The sequence below is a fragment of the Eretmochelys imbricata genome, chromosome 8 (assembly GCF_965152235.1).
Source record: "Eretmochelys imbricata isolate rEreImb1 chromosome 8, rEreImb1.hap1, whole genome shotgun sequence".
NCBI lineage: Eukaryota > Metazoa > Chordata > Testudines > Cheloniidae > Eretmochelys > Eretmochelys imbricata.
Window position 1 is genome coordinate 10,067,843 of NC_135579.1, and position 19,042 is coordinate 10,086,884.

Sequence of the window (19,042 nt, forward strand, 5' to 3'; positions counted from 1 at the left end):
GGCCCTACGTAAATTAATGAATTGGAGATGCACTACAATAATGCCACATAGACTGCAGTCCACAGAACACCTTGAGATTTCACTGGTGTCCAATTACCAATTTAACAGTTTGACTTTTCAGCTTTTAAAAAAAAGAAACTATGTGTCCCGGACCTCAATATTGCCAACAGGAAGTAGTAGAACAAAACATTTAAAAGTGTAATTAGACAAAATTTAACTCCAACAAATGTATTTCCAACCTTATAATTGGAAGAATCTGAACTCTCTTCATCTATATACTCTGCTTTTTTAACTAGTCACAGGAGATTTGAATTAAAAATACTCTCTTTTGCCTTTACATGCTCAGATATGCTCAGCATGCTTTACATGCTCATGATGACCAGCATGGTGTAAGAACCTATATAAAATAACATTCATGTTTTTGGGGAGGTGGTATCAATTTGTTCTGAATTAGTTGCCATAAATTTATGTTGACACCTCATTATTGGTTTAATTTCATGAAACATCAGGCACAGGCTCAAAATATTAATTTCTAATTGAAAAACGATAACTGCACACAAAGTTACAGTGATCACAGAGCTTTAATTAGTTATTGAAATGAATGGCATGTGATCAAACTTACCCAGCAGACTCTTCCCTCTACTTAGCTTTTGAATCCTGTTCATTTCATTCTGGCAAGGGAGACCTAAAATATAATGTATGAAAGTCAGTTTCCAGATGGTACGGGACAGACTCTCTAATGATTGGCTTCACTATTTACATGCAATGTAGTCTATTGTACACCTGGGACTGAAATAACCCCATATGCTGGTAATACACGGCAAAACAAATGTATGTCATTAGCTTTACTAATTAAAAAATTCAAAACACAGTATATTTAATAATAGTGTTTTGGGGCCATTTGGGTTGTTAAACATTTTTTTCTTCTCCTTCATCAAACTGAAATAATGCCAGGCTTCTAATTTATGATTTCCTAATAAACTAATTTCCACATTAATAAGAACACAAGGTCATAAGCCTTCTATTAGCAATAGAACTAATTCCTGAATTGGAGTACCAGTAATTTGATTGCTTCTTTGTTTGTTTCACCAGTGAAATACATGTAATCGACAATATTTGCCATTGCTACACAATGCCCTTTCTCACCAGGGATACAGAAAAGGGCTTTTTATTTTTAAATGAAAAGGGCTATGAATTACCAATTCAAGATAAATGGCAGTGCAGTCAAAATGTAAGAAAGATGTTGAAACCTAGAAAATCCTAAAAAAATACTACATATTTGTGAAAAAGAGAAACCAGAACTGTTTTCTGATCAAGACAACTACAAGGTATTAAAATGTATAATATTATTTTGAAATATTAATCTGAATATGGTAACATTTAAGCCAAAAGTTTTAAATTTGTCTGGCTACACTTGGGTACCTAATTCCATATTTAGGCACCTACATGAATAGCCTGAACTTCCCATGCGAGGAGCACCTACAATTCCCATTGACTTCAGTGGCAGCTGCAAGTTGCTCAACACTTATCTGGCCATTCTTATTTAGGTGTCTAAACATGATTCCCAAGTTTGTAAATGCTCCCTAACATCCTGTCCAATGCTCTGGCCACTGAATCATACTTAAAAGCTTCTTATCATCATCCCAGGACATATGGTGATGGCTGTTTTGCATAAATATTATTATTAATAATAATAGAAAAGCCATTTTGCCAAATTACATTTTCCATACCATTATTTTAGCATCTATAGTAATGAATTATAAATCAGTTTTATATTACATAAGGGAATGACTTACCTCCTGGCTTTTGAAAGCAGTAGCACCATTCATTGTTAGAAAGCTTTCCGTCCTTGAAGGAGTCACAGGAGTTGAAGAGGGGTTTAATGCATGGCTCATACTTATCAAGATAAATTGCATTGATCTCAGAGTGATCCAGCAGGAGGTCATAGTTCATATCAAGTTTGTTGAACATCCAGCCTAATGAATCCTTACAGATTGGTAGTATGCTGGTGTCAAACCCTACGAGAACACGGGCAAACAACCATTAGTGAGTCACACCACAAAGGCCTTACATGCATCATTGCTCAATTAGGATGTTCTCTCTCTTGCATGTTCTTTTAACTGAAGTATGGAGTGAACTTTGTTTCAGATTAACCCCTTTCTGCCCAACCAGTAGGAAACCAGAACAATACCAACAAAGAATGAATGAACTGGTTGAATCAAATCAAGCTCAAAACTAGATTTGATTCTGACCCAAACCCTGGATAAGAATGCCACTTACATTTTTTGGAGAAAAAGGGGGTTGGGGTCCACATCTAATTACTGCAACTCAAGCCCATCTTTACTTAAAAATCAACCTTAACTTACTTTTTCCTCTCTTTTTTTTTTTTTTCCATTTGCAAGTGTATTGGCTTGGTTTCAGGAAGGATCAGAAGCAGAAACACCATGAAAAAGGCTAACTTCACGGTGTTTTCAAACTAGCTGAAAGCAGAAAGCAACAGAAATCTTGAGAGAAAGCCTATCCTTGTGTGATTACCAGCCCTGTTTCTAGTCATCTTGCTGAATTCTTTATTGGCTGCTTCTCACCTTCTACACTAGATCCAAGCTTCTTGCCCTCTCCTTTGAGACCCTGCATGACCTTGCCCCGCCTGCCACTCTGCTCTAATTTCCTTGTATTCCCTCTGCCTACATTTTCCCCCCCCCCCACATTCATATTTTCCTCCCAACTCCCTTCTTTGCATCTTTGTCCTTGCTTCTATTACACTTGACAGTGCACCAAATGACCTCTTTTTTGTTGTTCTCACATCCCTTCTGAAAACTCACTTCTTTCACCAATCCCCTCAATCCTAACTCTACATTTCTGGAAGATCTGACCCCCCCCCAGTCCTGTAGTATATCTGACCCTGAATTTTCTTTATCTGATCTAGATTGTGAGCTTCTTGAGGTGGAGTTCATGTCCTCTTGGCTTGCACTGCTCTGAATAATCACAGTGCGGGGGTTTGCTGAGACCACAAATGCACATGGAATTGGGCATTTGCACTCAAGTGTCACAGAAGCCATCTGCATTGCAGCTGGGTTAGATCTTTTGCAGCTGAAGAGGATTCTTCAACACTTCAGGGAACAGGATTCGTATTCATTTTAATATCCCACATCCTCTAAAGAATGCAGCAGGCAGGAGCACCAGATGAACACCATTACATTCATGTGCATATTTGCAATTTGTACACGTGCATTTCTGCAATCTTTATAAACACAGTTAGGGGCGTCATTTCAGAAACATTCTGGAGAAAGGGAAGGCAAAGTTGTGTCAGCATGTAGAACATTATTTGATTATATTATATTCTACAAAGTTGGGGCGGGAAGGCAAAAAGAGGAGCATACACACCTATGAAAAGTTTGGGGAAGGAGTGTGTGTGCGTCAATTGTGCCTCTTCCCCCATAGCAAATTATGCCCCTGAACACTAAACTTGTCGGAGGAGGGTCGCCCAAAAGAGAAGCTGGGATTTGTATGTCCTCAGTAGTAATTAATATACTTACATCTTCAATACATGGTACAAATGCTAACTAACCCTACAACACTTGTCTGTTGCAGGAAAGTATCATTCACAATTTATAGCTGGGGAAACTGCCATTAAGAACCCCAGTTTTACAAAGGCTCACAAAACATGCATATGCTAGTCAGGGTTTTGCACTCATGTAACCCTAATGAGTGGGACTGCTTCGTGTGACCTGCAGTCAGGGGCTGCATCAAAGAAGCCGTTATGGAAGGTCACTTATGAAGATAGTTAATTATATTAGTTTAATACTTTTCTATTGTTGCTGTTTTAAATAAAGAAGGGAGCTGTCATGACACGATCAGGCTTTTCAGGTTAAGGTTTATTACAAAGCCTCTCTACTAAGCAGACAGTGCAGTATGTAAGTGTTCAGCTATTACAGTGATGGATAGCTATTACTAACTAGTGAAAAGGTTACTATTAGGATGGCCTTTCAGCATGCAGATGAAAGTCAGACACAACATCAGTTTCTACCTGCACTTCAAATTGCCTCTTGATAAAAGTTTCTTCCAATAAATTACCTTTCTGCAGGTCAATATCAACAGTCAAAAACAAAAATGCTGAAACTCAAGCCTACCTCCTCCCATGTTCAAGATTTAAAACCAAGTGGACTCTCAGTAAATAAAGCTGAATTCACAGTGCAAAGCTCAGCGGGGTAAACTCTCAGGGCACTGTATTGGAAATCGTTCGCAGAACTACGCTACTTTTAATTGGAAGTCACTGCTAGCATGAATAACTCTTTGTGCACCACAACCAGAATTCACTTCACCTGCTGTAGACAATTGGCCGGAGCAACGATAAATGAAGTAATTGCACTTCTGGGGCTTAAAGCCTTATGATAAATGTGACAATGTATTGGATAAAATAAATACTGTTTACTGCATTTCCTAAGTGAATATAGTGCTGGTTGAACAAAAGATACACATCAGGCAGCAGCTCTATCATCCCACCCATCTGCCTCAACCCTACTTTGCAATGACCACCACTAAGGGTCAGAGTATAGCTCAGGCTTCATGCTCATTCACTTATTGGCTCCTCTGCAGAGACTGCCAACAAGGATGCCAATTAGTGTCAATTGTGGCAGTGGTTTTTCTGATTTGGACACCTGTTCACTAGGAGCTGGACTGAGACCATTACATTTTACATTGCATCTGACAACTGCTCGAAGTCCTAACAACTTCCATTCACTATGACTCTGGAAGGGATTCAAACTGGTGACCTACATGTGCAAGGCTCCATATCCCATTATTACCCCCAAACCATCCATCTCCTCTGGATGCAAAACCAATGTCAACAAAAAACCTTTATGTGAAATTCCTAATTAAAAATAAATATACCTTCTGGCACATAAAATTGCCTTTTTTTTTTTTTTTTTTTACTCTCCAAGAAGTGACTTACATGAGTTGAGTTTTAGTGACTTCATTAAATTATTCAACAATTAAATTAACAGGAAAATAATTAGCCTAATCTCCCTCATCACTAAAAATACAAAACAAAACCCAGAAATATTTCTGAGGCTTTCTTTTTTACATTTCACACAGCTTCACCAAATGTAAAAGATAAACCTCCCAGACCAACTGAGTAGATTTTAGAAACAAGATAACATTATGAACTAGCAACAGACTGAAGAGCAATTTGAATCTGATCCTAGCTACTAATTTGTTTATTTCCTTATTTCAGTGCATGTCCCTCAGTATTCATATTAGTATTATGTACTGAGGCGCTTTCAGTTAGAGAGAGAGAGGAAGACATAGTGCCTGAAACAAGGTGCTTAATTTAAATCAGAAAAACAAATATTACATTGGCTGAAGGTCCAGTTCTTGAAACAGTGCAGATTTCCCTCTTTTTTTTTTGCTTTTAAGAGAGGAAAAAATAGGAGTGATTTTTTTTTCACCTGGAGGTGAACTTAATACGTCCAAAGAGCTTATTTACACTCACAGTAGCATCTTGAAAATTTAATGTAGCACAGAGAAATCTCCACTGGACCACGTTCTCTAGACTGCTGCTGTGTCCAAGACATCTTAGTCATCTCTTTCCACTCTCTGCTCCTTTTTATTGCCACAGGGGCATCCCAAAATGGACTGCTTTGAGGATGTACATGCCTCTTAAGGCTTCACATGCATAACCAAACCAGCTCAATTTAATGAAGTGATCAGCCTGCTGAGGAGGGGAATGCAAAGAGAGCAGTAAAAGGAAAGAGCTTTTTTGAACCCAGTTGTACTTTTGGCTTTCACAACATCCCCTGCCAAGGAGTTCCACAGGCTGACTGTGCTTTGTGTGAAGTAGTACTTCCTTTTGTTTGTTTTAAACCTGCTGCCTATTAATTCCATTGTGTGATCCTTGGTTCTTGTGTTATGTGAAGGAGTAAATGACACATCTTTATTCTCTTTCTCCACGTCATTCGTGATTTTATAGACCTCAATCATCTTCCCCTTTAATCGTCTGTCTTCCAAGATGAACAGTCCCCGTCTTTTTAATCTCTCCTCATAGGGAAGCCGTTCCACACCCCTAATCATTTGTGTTGCCCTTTTTTGTACTTTTCCCAATTCTATTATATCTTTTTTGAGATGGGGTGACCAGAAGTTCATGGAATATTTAAAGTGTGGGCATACCATGGATTTATATAGTGACATTATGATATTTTCTGTCTTATTATCTATCCCTTTCCTAACGGTTGACTGCCACTGCAGGTTGAGCGGGTCTTTTCAGAGAACTCTCCACAACGACTCCCAGATCTCTTTCTTGAGTAGGAACAGCTAATTTAGACCCCATCATTTTGTATGTGTAACTGGGATTATGTTTTTCAATGTGCCTTACTTTGCACTTATCTACATAGAATTTCATCTGCCATTTTATTGCCCAGTCACCCAGTTTTGTGAGATCCCTTTCAGTGTGTTGTAGCAGTGTCCAGGATGTTGTTATGCTGCAAGCTGGTGCACTGTATATAGACTCCTTGGTTTGCATTGCAGTGACTTGCCATGTAGACGAGCCCTTAGAGAGTTCGAACTATGTACCTTTCCTGCATGTATTTTAGACGTTTACCCATAAAATGACATGCCTTAAAAGAACATAAGCTCACTTCAACTTAGTCTTTCTTTGTAACCCCTGTGTGAGTCTTTTCCTCCCTGCTGGGTAAGGGACATCAAAATTCATCACTTGAGTTATACCTATAGGGTGCTGCCTTTTTTAAAAAAAAATAGGGATATCAAAAGCAGTAGGTGCTGTGAAGTGTTATTAGATACTTGGGACGCATTGCATGAATGCTTCTTGTTTTAGCACAATTCCAATTTTCTAACCTTTCTGCATCAACTAATCTGTCCAGGCCAGTGACTATCCTCTGGACATTTTCTTCCTATTATAATTCCTGTTATATAAGGCTAATTGGAAATAACAAAATGAAGCCCCAGTGTAATTTTCTCTGTGTTGTACATTTAATGCGTATATGTCACATATTCTGTTTGCCATTTTGCCGACAGTCATATAATGTGCTAGCAGGTTTGTGATTCTCTCTATTAGTATCTGAACCTTCTGTGGCCATAACAGCAGGCCGATTGTCTAGTCCGAATTGTGTGTGGGTGTTTGTGCGGTATATGTCTTACTGTCTTCTTTTAGGACAGTTTGGGGTTGAGAGTGCATTTGTAACTCCCTTAGAAATCAATGGGAGCTGTATATTTTCAGCATCTCTTAGGATCAGGTCAGTTATATGGCACAGATATTAGTATACTTGCCCAGGGACACTATAGTGATGTACTAGGGATTGTATTGACAGTTCTGCCCTTTAAATGCATGTGAACTTGTCTAAAACTTTATTTTTATAAAGAGTTTTCTTACTGCCTTGTGCTGTGTCCGAACTTGTTGGTTTAATGACACGATTTGCATCCTCATGAAGAGCACCGAACCAATCTTTTAGTCGGGAAGCAAGACTTCTCAGCTCCTTGTCTGTGCAAGCTGTCAAAACAACAGAGGAACAAATTAAATTGCAAAGATCATGCAAGTTAACTTTTTTCTGGATCTTCTACTAGAACGTAATCATTTTTTGTTACTCATAGCATGGTCCTGGCCTAACAGTTTAGAAGTAAAAGACAGACAAAGGGTAGGGGAAAGGGATACAACATATAAGGAAATATAAATCACAATGAAAGGATTTTCTTCTTACTGTATTCAAGTATCTCCATAGAGGTAGATGTAATTTGTGATTTAAAATCCAACCCACACACCCATCTCTGCAGTTTCTCACTTAGAAATAGGTGAGTAGTTAAGGTAAGGGTTGTCACTTTATAGAACTTCAAAGAAAGTACATCAGTCAAACAGGAAAAAAAACCCCTCAGCTAGAAATTTTATTAGAACAGGACACTGGGAATAATTTATAACCCATATTTGGGTTAGTTTAAGGCTATTGTTAATGCTATAGGAAATCTGTTTCTTAAAGAAAGCTGTCACGTTCTTTCAATTCTACTGCAAATGAGGCTTTGCCATCTCTAAAGGTTGTCACAAGTCCTTTTGTTAGCTAGATAAAAGCATCTATTACTTGCTCCCCTTATGAATTTTTACTGAGAAACATCTAATTTTTCCATAAATTTCTACCAAGAGATTAACGCCCAGCAGAAGTCAATATTTATTAGAAAAAAGGCTACATTAGACACCATCTGTCAGAATGAATATTCCTGCTTCTGCATTATCTTTAGCGCTTGAATTCACAGATTCAAACCATTTTATCTTTCTTGCCATGAACTCATCCTAAATTTTCATAACAGGTTTTTAGAATACAAAACACGGTTCTGTGCAACAGAGTCAGATATCCCTCACAAAGTAACCCACAATGTATCTTCTCCAATTCATGGAACATTGTAATACTCCTCCCACTAACTTGCCCAAGAACAAGTCCCACTGCTTGCCTTCTCAGTGCTCTAATGAATGCACTGAATGAATCCATTATGAGTAGCACTAATATGTATGGGTTTGCCATTTCTTCTGTTTTCTAACTGCTCTGTTTCTGGAGGTAGCCCGCTCCTAATTTTCAAGCGAGACACTACAGCTTTTTCGACAATGTAAATTTTGTATTCATTCCCCCCCTCAAGCTTAAGGAAAAGTCCGTATGCCCTTGCCAAGTTGGAAGAATTTTTTTGTTTGGCCATCTCTACATTCTTGGTGAAAGTTTAAATTTTTTTTTTATTCTGGGTGGAGGGGAGATGATTTTTTCCCCCACTCCTCCATAACTCAGAAATGGTCTGATGCGCGTACTTTACTCTCCTGTTAAAGAGGGTAACAATCACCCCCTCCACCCTGAGGCTAAATCCAAGGAAGGAAAGATTAAACCCAAAGAAGAAGTTTTGAGAAAGTAATGAGTATGTAAAAACAAGGGTTTATAGTGGAAGGCAATGCAGTATTAACTATAATGTAACTTTTATTACTGTACAAGCTTATATTTCATTTATCACCCTTTTATTTGTCACATCCCTATATTTATAATATTATGTCTTTGCAAGTAAGGGCAGAAGTCTTTGACTAATGAGATGCAAGGCCACTATGGAGACCTTCCAATAAGGAACCAAACTATTCAAGGTAACTGGGACTTCCAACACAGCCATCCATTTTGCACACTGTATATGTTGCTTCTGAAAGGTGTTGGTTTGTTGATCCAGATTGGGAGCGAAGTCCCCTACCCACAGAAGAGTCACAGCACAGGTAATAGCAGAGCAAGCTACACCAATGTGTAGATTGCAATCTGCAGAAAAGGACCTAGGGGTTACAGTGGACGAGAAGCTGGATATGAGTCAACAGTGTGCCCTTGTTGCCAAGAAGGCCGATGGCATTTTGGGATGTATAAGTAGGGGCATTGCCAGCAGATCGAGGGACATGATCGTTCCCCTCTATTCGACATTGGTGAGACCTCATCTGGAGTACTGTGTCCAGTTTTGGGCCCCACACTACAAGAAGGATGTGGAAAAATTGGAAAGAGTCCAGCAGAGGGCAACAAAAATGATTAGGGGACTGGAACACATGAGTTATGAGGAGAGGCTGAGGGAACTGGGGATGTTTAGTCTACGGAAGAGAAGAATGAGGGAGGATTTGATAGCTGCTTTCAACTACCTGAAAGGGGGTTCCAAAGAAGATGGCTCTAGACTGTTCTCAGTGGTAGCAGATGACAGAACAAGGAGTAATGGTCTCAAGTTGCAGTGGGGGAGATTTAGGTTGGATATTAGGAAAAACTTTTTCACTAGGAGGGTGGTGAAACACTGGAATGCGTTACCTAGAGAGGTGGTGGAATCTCCTTCCTTAGAAGTTTTTAAGGTCAGGCTTGACAAAACCCTGGCTGGGATGATTTAATTGGGGATTGGTCCTGCTTTGATCAGGGGGGTGGACTAGATGACCTCCTGAAGTCCCTTCCAACCCTGATATTCTATGATTCTATGAATGAAATGTCACCTTGACACAGTGTTCAAACCTGACCAGGAACGGCCACCTCTAGGATTGAGAGGGTAGGGAAAAACTAATTTAACAGGTAATGAGTGTTCAGAAACTGTCCAACCCTAGAGATATGTGAGTAACTTGGCCCCTGACTCAGTTAGCTACTCCCTTTCAAGGACAAAGAAATTCTGTGAGCTTAGGCTTGGCTTCCTGCGAATGCTTTCATTAGGAATAGGGGTTCTCCCCTGCATAGAACTGGCTGGATGACAGCAGATCTGCAGAACCATAGATGCTGTCAGGAGATTCTGGCAGGCTGGTTTCATCGTTAGTTCCTCAATGGCATTTCCAAACCGTGGATGGGAAAAATGGGTAAGTTGATGCCAAAAGGGTCAGTATTCACCTACCCATAAAAATCCTACAAGTTTCTAGGAGAAAAGATGCTAAAATCATACTCATCTCCTTAACTCTGTGCCAGCCTGTTCCCTCCCCACTAGCAGATCTTCTATCCCTTGAAGCACCAATAGGGATGTTTCGATGGAGTACAGGGAGAATGTAGCTGCATTCGCCCTTCAGTATGTCTCAGGCCAATATCCATCAGATCTCAGTCTCCTCTACCTATGAAGGGGGCAATGTGACTGTCATTTTTTGTCTGGGTATCGTTATGGTACCACAGGAATGAGAGGACTGTAAAGATAAACATGTCACTCCTTTTTCATGACTGATGGTGGGTACCTATCTGGATCACCAGTTTTTGGGGAGGAGTCTACTCATTCCATGTTGGCTTTCAAAATTAACAGCACCATTTTTTTTCTCAACAAGCGTTCGCCCTCAACAGTCACTCACTCACTCACTCACGGCCATTTCATTTGCAAAGTCAATTTTGAAGAAAAAGGATTAGAAATCAAGTGCAGCAGGGAAGAATAGCCAGTGATGTTTTCATTAAGTATAACAGCTGGGCAGGTCATTTATATTTTTAGAATATTTCCCAGTGTCTACTCCATTCTAAACTCCATATATAAATACTGCTTTGACTACTGACTATATTAGGGAAAGAAATTCAGTAGTCTAGAAAGAAGTAATATAGCCCCATGGTACACATCTGAAGTTTAGGAAACATTTATTTAGGAACCTCATTTCTAGGAAGCCTAGAATTGGAACTCTGGACTATTGAGTACATATCACTATGCCTCCTTGACATCTTCAGTGCTTGCTGCATAGGTAGAAAGAGCTTTACGGACTTTAATTCAATAAGTCAGAGGGAAAAATCAAAGAAAATATCCCGTCGTGATATTTTACTTACTCAGATTTATGTACTTTCAACTACAAAGACAACTTTACACACATGAGAAATATACGGTAAGTCAAGTGGACTCAGGGCTGTTGTATTAAATCAGCTGTCAGACTCTGGGTACAATCCTGAAGGGTGCTGAGTCTCAGATGGGAGTTGGTGGCGGACAACACTTCCCAGGAAGAACTCAGTACGGTGCAGAACTGGGTCCTAATTATATTAGCTTTAATGGAAAAAAAACATTTCTAACCAAATCAGTTCACATCATCTGAATGCATGTTTTTAAAAGGCACTAGGCGATAGAAGCGAATACCCAAAAGGAACAGAACAGAACTAGAGTAATAAGCGAGCCCTGGTCTACACCACAGAGTTAGGCTGACGCAAGGCAGCTTATGTCGACCTAACTCTAAGTGTCCACCCTAAAATTTCAATCCCACTGATTTAACTCGCCCACTACACTGACTTAACTCCACCTCCAAGAGTAGACTCAATGTCACTATAGGTAGGTCGACGCAGTGTCAGTGTAGACACGGAGTTGTTTACATTGACTGTTGCTGGCTTTCAGAAGCCACCCCACAATGCTCCACACTAACAGGATGTGCACTGCTAATAAAAGAAGCAAAGTGTAGACATGCCCAAGTGATGCCGACGTAAATTAGGTCAACTTAATTTTGTAATGTAGATGTGCCCTGAGATTGGGAACCACTTATCCAAATAGTTTCGCCACTCAAACATTTGGGGTTTGGATAACATGTCCTTTTGATCTAAGCCTCTTTTTTGCAAAATCAAAATCATCCTCAGATTTGCTCATTTCTAAAATTAATGCGGCTAAGAATTTTAAGGGCCAGATTTTGCTTTCTGATGCACACAGTCCCACTTACTTCAATACACTGGTGTTATGCAGATGTCATAACCAGTTTGCTAAACCAGTCTGGAAATATCCTCTTTGGGAAATATCCCAAACATATACACAAAGATCCCTAACCTGCTCATATCATTCAATGTAATGGATCAATGTTCACAACACAGTCCCTGTCAATATCAGGCCTGGGATGGGGAAGCTAATGATCCAACCAGCAGACCAAATTCAGAGACAAATCCTGTTCCCGTGCCATCTGAGGCATATTGTGCATACACTAAGAAGAATGGCAAAACACTGGGAGCAGACGCAGGCCCTTAGTTTGAATTGTGACATAGCAAGCCTGAGGGCACAGCAAACCTTGAAATCAATCTGTACCTTGCAGGATTGGACTCTGGAGGATGCATCCTCTACACTTCACTGACAACCCTGCTATATGCTGCAGAATGCTACAACCTTTCCTACTTTATTTTGGTATCCAGCATAAGGCAAGAGTCAGCATGACTTGACAGAAAGCCCAGCACAGGAGTTTTTAGACATGAAATTTGGCCTTATGTGACATTTTGCATATATGTCCTGATATTTTGTGACATTTTTTGGGTACATTGTTCAGGGACGATCCATCATGGAACATGATGAAAAGTTTCTCAATGCAGATTACAATCTTTCTGCGGAAGAATAATCCTTCATCATGTGGATAAAACAGAAAACCAAGGACCTGACAATCTGTGGTCATTAAAGAACCCTTGGCATTTTTCATAAATCTACAGATGTTAAGCCCAGCGCCCTGGTCAAATTTCAACTCAAATAATCTCAGTCTGCCTATCCAAATTTCTCCTGCACTTTCAATAAGACATTGTATTCTTTTCAATTTCCTGCGTTAAATTATTTTGTGATGCTACTGTGCACTATTCAAAAGCTGTTTGCATTTCACCCCAATGCAGCCGCATTTCAGGGGTGGAAATAATGAACCTACACCAACATTTGCAAAAGTAATTAGTGATTTTGGATGCCTCTGTTTTTTGGGAGTATTGCCTGAGATGCCTTAACAAGGCCTGATTTTCAGATGGTGGGAGCTCAGCATTTTCAGAAAAACAGGCCCATTCAAGGTGTTTTCAGTGAGGCATCTAAATCACTGGGTACTTTTATTTATTTATTTGTGGTACCACCTACTCTGTGTTAGGCACTTTCAAAACATTTAAGAAGGACAGTCCCTGCTCAGAGGTGTTCCCACTCTAAGGAAAATCTTGGCCCCTGTGTATACATTTGTCTAGCAGTTTCATTTATAAAACACTTTAGGATCCTTCTGAATGAAAGATACTCCGCAAACTAAAATTTATTATTATTATTATTATTAAAAAGGGGCTTCAGGTAACATTACCTAGATGTTGAGATGGATTAAGGTTGTATGTGTATAGATGAACCAATGGTTCCAGGTTGTTATTTGAAGATATGTAGAGTTCAAACAACATGAGTGCCAAAATGGATGGGAACACTGATCATACAGGGGCTTGGATGGGCACCAATATGGGGGAAGAAGTCCTTTCATTGCCAGATCTACGGCAGCTAAAATGTGAACAAAACTAGTCAACATATGGTACAAAACCTGGTGTCCTAAGAACGAACATACGAACACACACACACAGACGGAGATTTTTCTCTGGTGTACATTTTCTTCAAAAAGAGACGGATTTCATTTCAAATAATTTCCAACATATTTTGAAAAGTCAAAAATAGAAGTCCCTAGTCCTACTGTCCTTAACCACAGGACTTCTCTGAGAGTTTTGCTTGAGTACATATGCCAGGATCAGGCCCAATACATTATACTACATTAATCATTGCATTTTTTATCTGCAAAGCACTTTAAAAACATCAACTTTTAATACTCAAGTTACTCAGAGGTAGATCTGTACAATTATCCCCATTTTTTACAGACTGGGAAACTGAGACTGAGTGGTTAAGGGCCAGATTCTGTCACCATTACTCACCTTAAGTGGTATCTGACTAGACAGTGGGACCACTTGCAGAATGTGGTCACCCTTAGTGGCTTGCCCAGGCCACAGTCAGTATAAGACGCAGGAGTAGAATGAAGCCATTCTGGGATCCAAATGTTATGCCCAGATCAATAAACCAAACACTGCTCAATGTCCCTATACAGACAATTTAAGAGCAAGCTCTGAAACTGAAGATTTATTCCCAAAGGGTAAAAGAATTTACATAAGAGTTTGGCATTGTTTTATTGCTAACAAACAGAAAACACTGTTTTCAAATACCTATTCCCCCAAACAGAAATAATTAATCCAGCAGAATGTAAAACCATTAGCCTCTTGTAATTCAGTTGTGCTCAGATTTTCATAGCAGCACTTCCATTACAGAGTTTTTCAACTCCATGGTCACAATGGGGGTGAAGATAAACAGTGAAGCAATTTACTTTTATTCTTTCAGTTCGGGATATTCAGGAGCAAGTCAATGCTGAAATGTGAACTGACTTCTGCAGAGTTTGTACAGCCTTATTATTTTCCTGTCCGTTTGTGTGCATTCCTCCCTCCTCTCACTATTAGCATTGTTGGAAATTACTAGAACTGTTTGGGAATTTTCCATCCACATGATTTTTGGATGGAAAACACACTTTCTGCAAAAACAAAATTTTCCATAGCAAAAATTCAATTGTGTCAAAGTTTTTCAGTTTTTCAATGAGAATTTAAATATGATATTTGTGTTTCAGATCAAAATCTAAATATTTTAGTTTGTTGAACTGAACTGAAAGATTTAGCTTTCAGGCAGCTCAACATTATATTGCATCTGGATAGGGTACTGAGTGCTTCATGGGAGCTGTAGTTTAGGTACTCCATGCCATCATTATCTCCTAGGGCCAGCCTCCTTGGTCAGGCTACATCTCCCATGATGCATCACAGTCTCCTCCCTGAATGACCCGTGTGATTTATCCGGGGAGTCATATGAGTGCTCTGTGTCATGGGGCATGCAGTACGGCCAGTGTGCTGATCCAGTAGGGAAGACTGAGGGGCCTGAGGTACCCAAACTACAATTCCCATGAAGCACTGCACTCAATAGGCAGATGCAATTTAATGTTGAACTGACTCAAAATAAAACATTTCAATTTGGGAATGTCAAAACACTTCAACATTTCTGAATCAAAATTTTTCAGAACTTCTTGTTCTAGGAAAAATTTGATATGGAGACTTTATCTTTATTTGGGACAAAAACAAATGTTAAAATATCAGAATTTCCTGCAGGATGGAAATTCCAAGTTTTGCTCAACTGCAAAAATTACACATACGCACTAACAAGGTAATTATCTTCAAAAATACCCAGCCTTTGTTGGCTGGGTTACTGGAAAGCCTCAGTGTATTTATGACACAAATATCCTAATTATAAATAGAATTTACTGCTGACATTTCCCTAAAACAGCAGAAAGCTTTTTTATAAGTATAAAAAAAGAGTTGTTAGCGCTGTAATTTTCATGAAGAATAAAGGGATCATACTCCATTACTTTGGGAAGGAAAGGTTTTTGTCCCATTCCAAACATGCTTTTTGAGCCAATAAATGAAAGTTTTATTTAAAATCCCACCTGTGACCCTCCCAACATTTCATGTCAAAGTTGTGCCCAGATATAGTTGTCATACGGCATGCTCTGGATTCTGTAGCTATCCTTCCACAGAGATGACACCTATCTTGATAACCACCTCTGATCCTTCTGTCACTTATTATTCCCAGTCCTATAAATAAAGCAGAAGAGGCCAAGATATTGTAGTCAAAGCTGTGAGATGAATACACGAGTAGTTACGTTACTGTGCTGAGGAAACAGGGTCTGATCTGAAGCTTGCATAAAACTGGTGCATTTATAAGACAAAGCTCAAGATAAAACAGTAGAGACAAAGAGTGAGGCCTATGCTTTCAAAGCGTACGTGAAGCGCAGTGTGACATTTTCATGTTGTCTCTTTTCATAGCTCTTAATGTCAGAAGCTTTTGTGTTAGTATTAATTAATGATGCGAAAACCTTGAAAGGTTTGGCTGTTCAGCTCAGCTAGACACCCAAAAAGTCTGGATGTTTATTTGAAATTCATCCAAATTATATGAATCTCTTGGGCCTGCAGAACCGGGCAGAAAGCCTTGTGACATTTTGTGACAGTACCAGAAGTGGTCAAAGATACTCCCCGCTCTGTGTTTGGCTCACCCTCCCAAAACTTATTTGTCAGATCATCCTCCTTTTCTTGTTCAAATCCTTCCTAAAACCTCACTTCTGCCAAGTCACCTCTGAGAAATGACTGAATTAATATTTATTTAAAAAACAACCAAGCCTGATTAGATGGGGCCATGCAGACATATACATTTTACTCAATATTGGTGTGATCTTACTACTGTAACCCTTTCTCTTCCCTTCTCACCCCTTTTTATTTGTTTATGACCCTCAATGTTGGCTTATGACTTTTGCATGCTGAGTCCCCAGTAGGGCAAAGACTTACGCACAAGCTTAATTTTGCACACTGTGAGAAGTCTAAAGTCATTTGGATTACTCACACTGTGTAAAATTAAGCCAATATGTTAGTCTTTGCAGGACTGGGAACTCAGACTATAAATTTTGTGTAGCAAGGACTGTTTAATTTTTCAGAAGTGTTGCTCACCAATAACCATTAAAATGAATGGAAGCTCTGGGAGCCCAGCACTTCTGAAAATCAGGCCATCTGCCCTTACTAATTTCTGTTAGCACCTAACATGCTTTTGGTCCCTCATGATAACACCTAATAATCACAGCCACAATAAATAATAAAATAAATAATAAAATGATAATAATAATCATAATAATGCAGAGAAATCAACTTGTTCTGGGTTTAATTTGAGACAGGTTCAAGTTGGTTCTTTTATGCAAACGGGTTCACCTATCACACTTACAGTGCTTGCATTTTACATTAATGCATTACCTCCAAAAGTTCCAGCCCTTAGGTTAACTCTACTCTTGAGTGTAGACACTAAAGCTATGGGAGGGGTTCTCCTATCTCTAGTTAATCCACCTCCCCAAGAGGCTGTAGCTAGGTTGATGGGAGAATTCTTCCACCAATCTAGTGCTGTCAACACCGGCGGTTAGGATGGTTTACCTACGTCACCGAGGGGTGTGGATTTTTTACATCCTTGAGGGAAGCAGCTGGGTCAACCCAACTTTTCAGTGTAGACCAGCCCTAATTCTCAAAAGAGTTAACCAGAGCAGAAGAACTTGTTTCCCATCTGAGGAGATTGTTTTGCTTCACTTTCGCAAGTTGAACAAGAAAGGAATTGTAGATTTTGACCTTCACTTGAAATGTTCTGAATGATAATACTTGGAAATAAGTTGGGTAGATGGTGATAAGGGGCAGCTGCTAGTTTGCAGAGAGCATTCAATGATAAAAATGGTCTTCAGCTTGAGAGAGCAAAATTCAGGTAGTAAAATTAGTAATTGCACAGTGTTTGGGGAGAAGTGGAAAATGTTCAATATGAGCAGAAAGATGATTGCCAATGCCATAAATTAAAGAAAAATAAACAGAGAAATCAATAAAAACAGTAACTAATTAGAGGTATTTCATAAAGAATTGCCCATGTTGAAATCTAATATTTGCAAAAGTCTCTTAAAATATTACATAATACTCAGTATTTGCTGAAAAACTGCTGGTGATATAAGCAAAGAAAGCAATGAAAGGCAGGAGAATTGTACTTGCTGAAGTTCCTTACCCACATCCTCTAACGAAAGGTGGGGCAAAATCCACCTCGAAATGAAATAATCTACGAAAACAGCTCATTTTCATGACATTTCAGGCAAACAGGATACTAATTCTTGATTTAACACCAGTCCTTTTGATCAATGAATTCTGGAATAGTTTAAAAGGATAAAATTGCTTCTTATAAGCAAAAAAGTATCCTGTTCTGATAATGCTCCATCCCCTGAAATGTATTTGTTTAACCTCTAAAATTAACGAGATTCCAGATGGTTACTGTTTTTCTTTCAAAAATATGATGTTTTCATAATTTGTTTCTTTTAGTTTCAGCCCATGGGAAATTTGAGAAGGAAAATTAAGATGATCCTTTTCTTGGCTCTCTTTAGTTTAGTGAACACTTTACTAAATAATAAAATATCTCCCCTATGTGTAGAGTACAGAAATCATTTGTTTTAATGAGAGCTGTTTGTTTAATGCGATATACGTATTTACAGTTCCAGCATTTATAATGCTTTACCAATGGATTAGCTGCATTAGCTTTCAGCCCATATCAAATATAGCAACTCAATATAAAACGTACTTCCAACTCCAGCTGTCCCAGGTAGCCCTCTCAGGTGCTGTGTGCATGATTTCTAAGGGAGAACCAGATGTAAGGCAATGTTCACTGGGAAGAGGTCAAGAGTCGAGAGCAAGTAAAGGACAGACACAAAAAAAGACAGGAAATTAAAGGAGAAATGGAAAATATGATCTTTTAAAGAGGAAAAGTAAAAAAAGGGAAAAAAGGATTTCAAAGCAATCTTTGCTTTATGATCTCTATACTGACTGTCTAAAACTTAAGAAACCAGAGAGTTGGCTGGTTTAATCTGGAGACAGCACAAGCTAACAAACGTGAATATTTACAAACAAAAGAGAACAAAAAGAGGTTTGTGCTTTAAAAAGCCCTTACAAGCAGTGGAGAGAATAGTAACAAGAGAAGCTGGACTGTAGAGGGATCTATTTCCTTTCACTTCTCCATTGGCCGTCTCCCGCCACATCCATACCTGGAGGACCATAGTGGGTTGCTCCTATGCTCTGTGTATCTTGATGGTGCGAGAGTGTTTATGAATAGGGCTTATAACTAAGATACCTAAAAGACTCAGAGATGTGATCCAGTAGCCTGACAATTAGGTGTCTATTGATTATTTATGTTCCCTGACAGGGCTATATGGAATATATGGACTGTATGGAAA

At 39.1% G+C, this 19,042-nt stretch overlaps 1 protein-coding gene across 1 annotated transcript in view; it reads right to left on the reverse strand.

Moving 5' to 3' along the window:
- The window catches only part of SPOCK1 (SPARC (osteonectin), cwcv and kazal like domains proteoglycan 1), a 458,564-nt gene that overhangs the window by 10,157 nt on the left and 429,365 nt on the right, over positions 1–19,042 (reverse strand). Inside the window, exons 7-9 of the mRNA XM_077824201.1 lie at positions 7,385–7,501; positions 1,797–2,018; positions 623–685 (exon numbers count right to left, since the gene is read on the reverse strand). Coding sequence (XP_077680327.1) covers positions 623–685; positions 1,797–2,018; positions 7,385–7,501 — 402 coding nt within the window. The remainder of the gene's footprint in view (positions 1–622; positions 686–1,796; positions 2,019–7,384; positions 7,502–19,042) is intronic.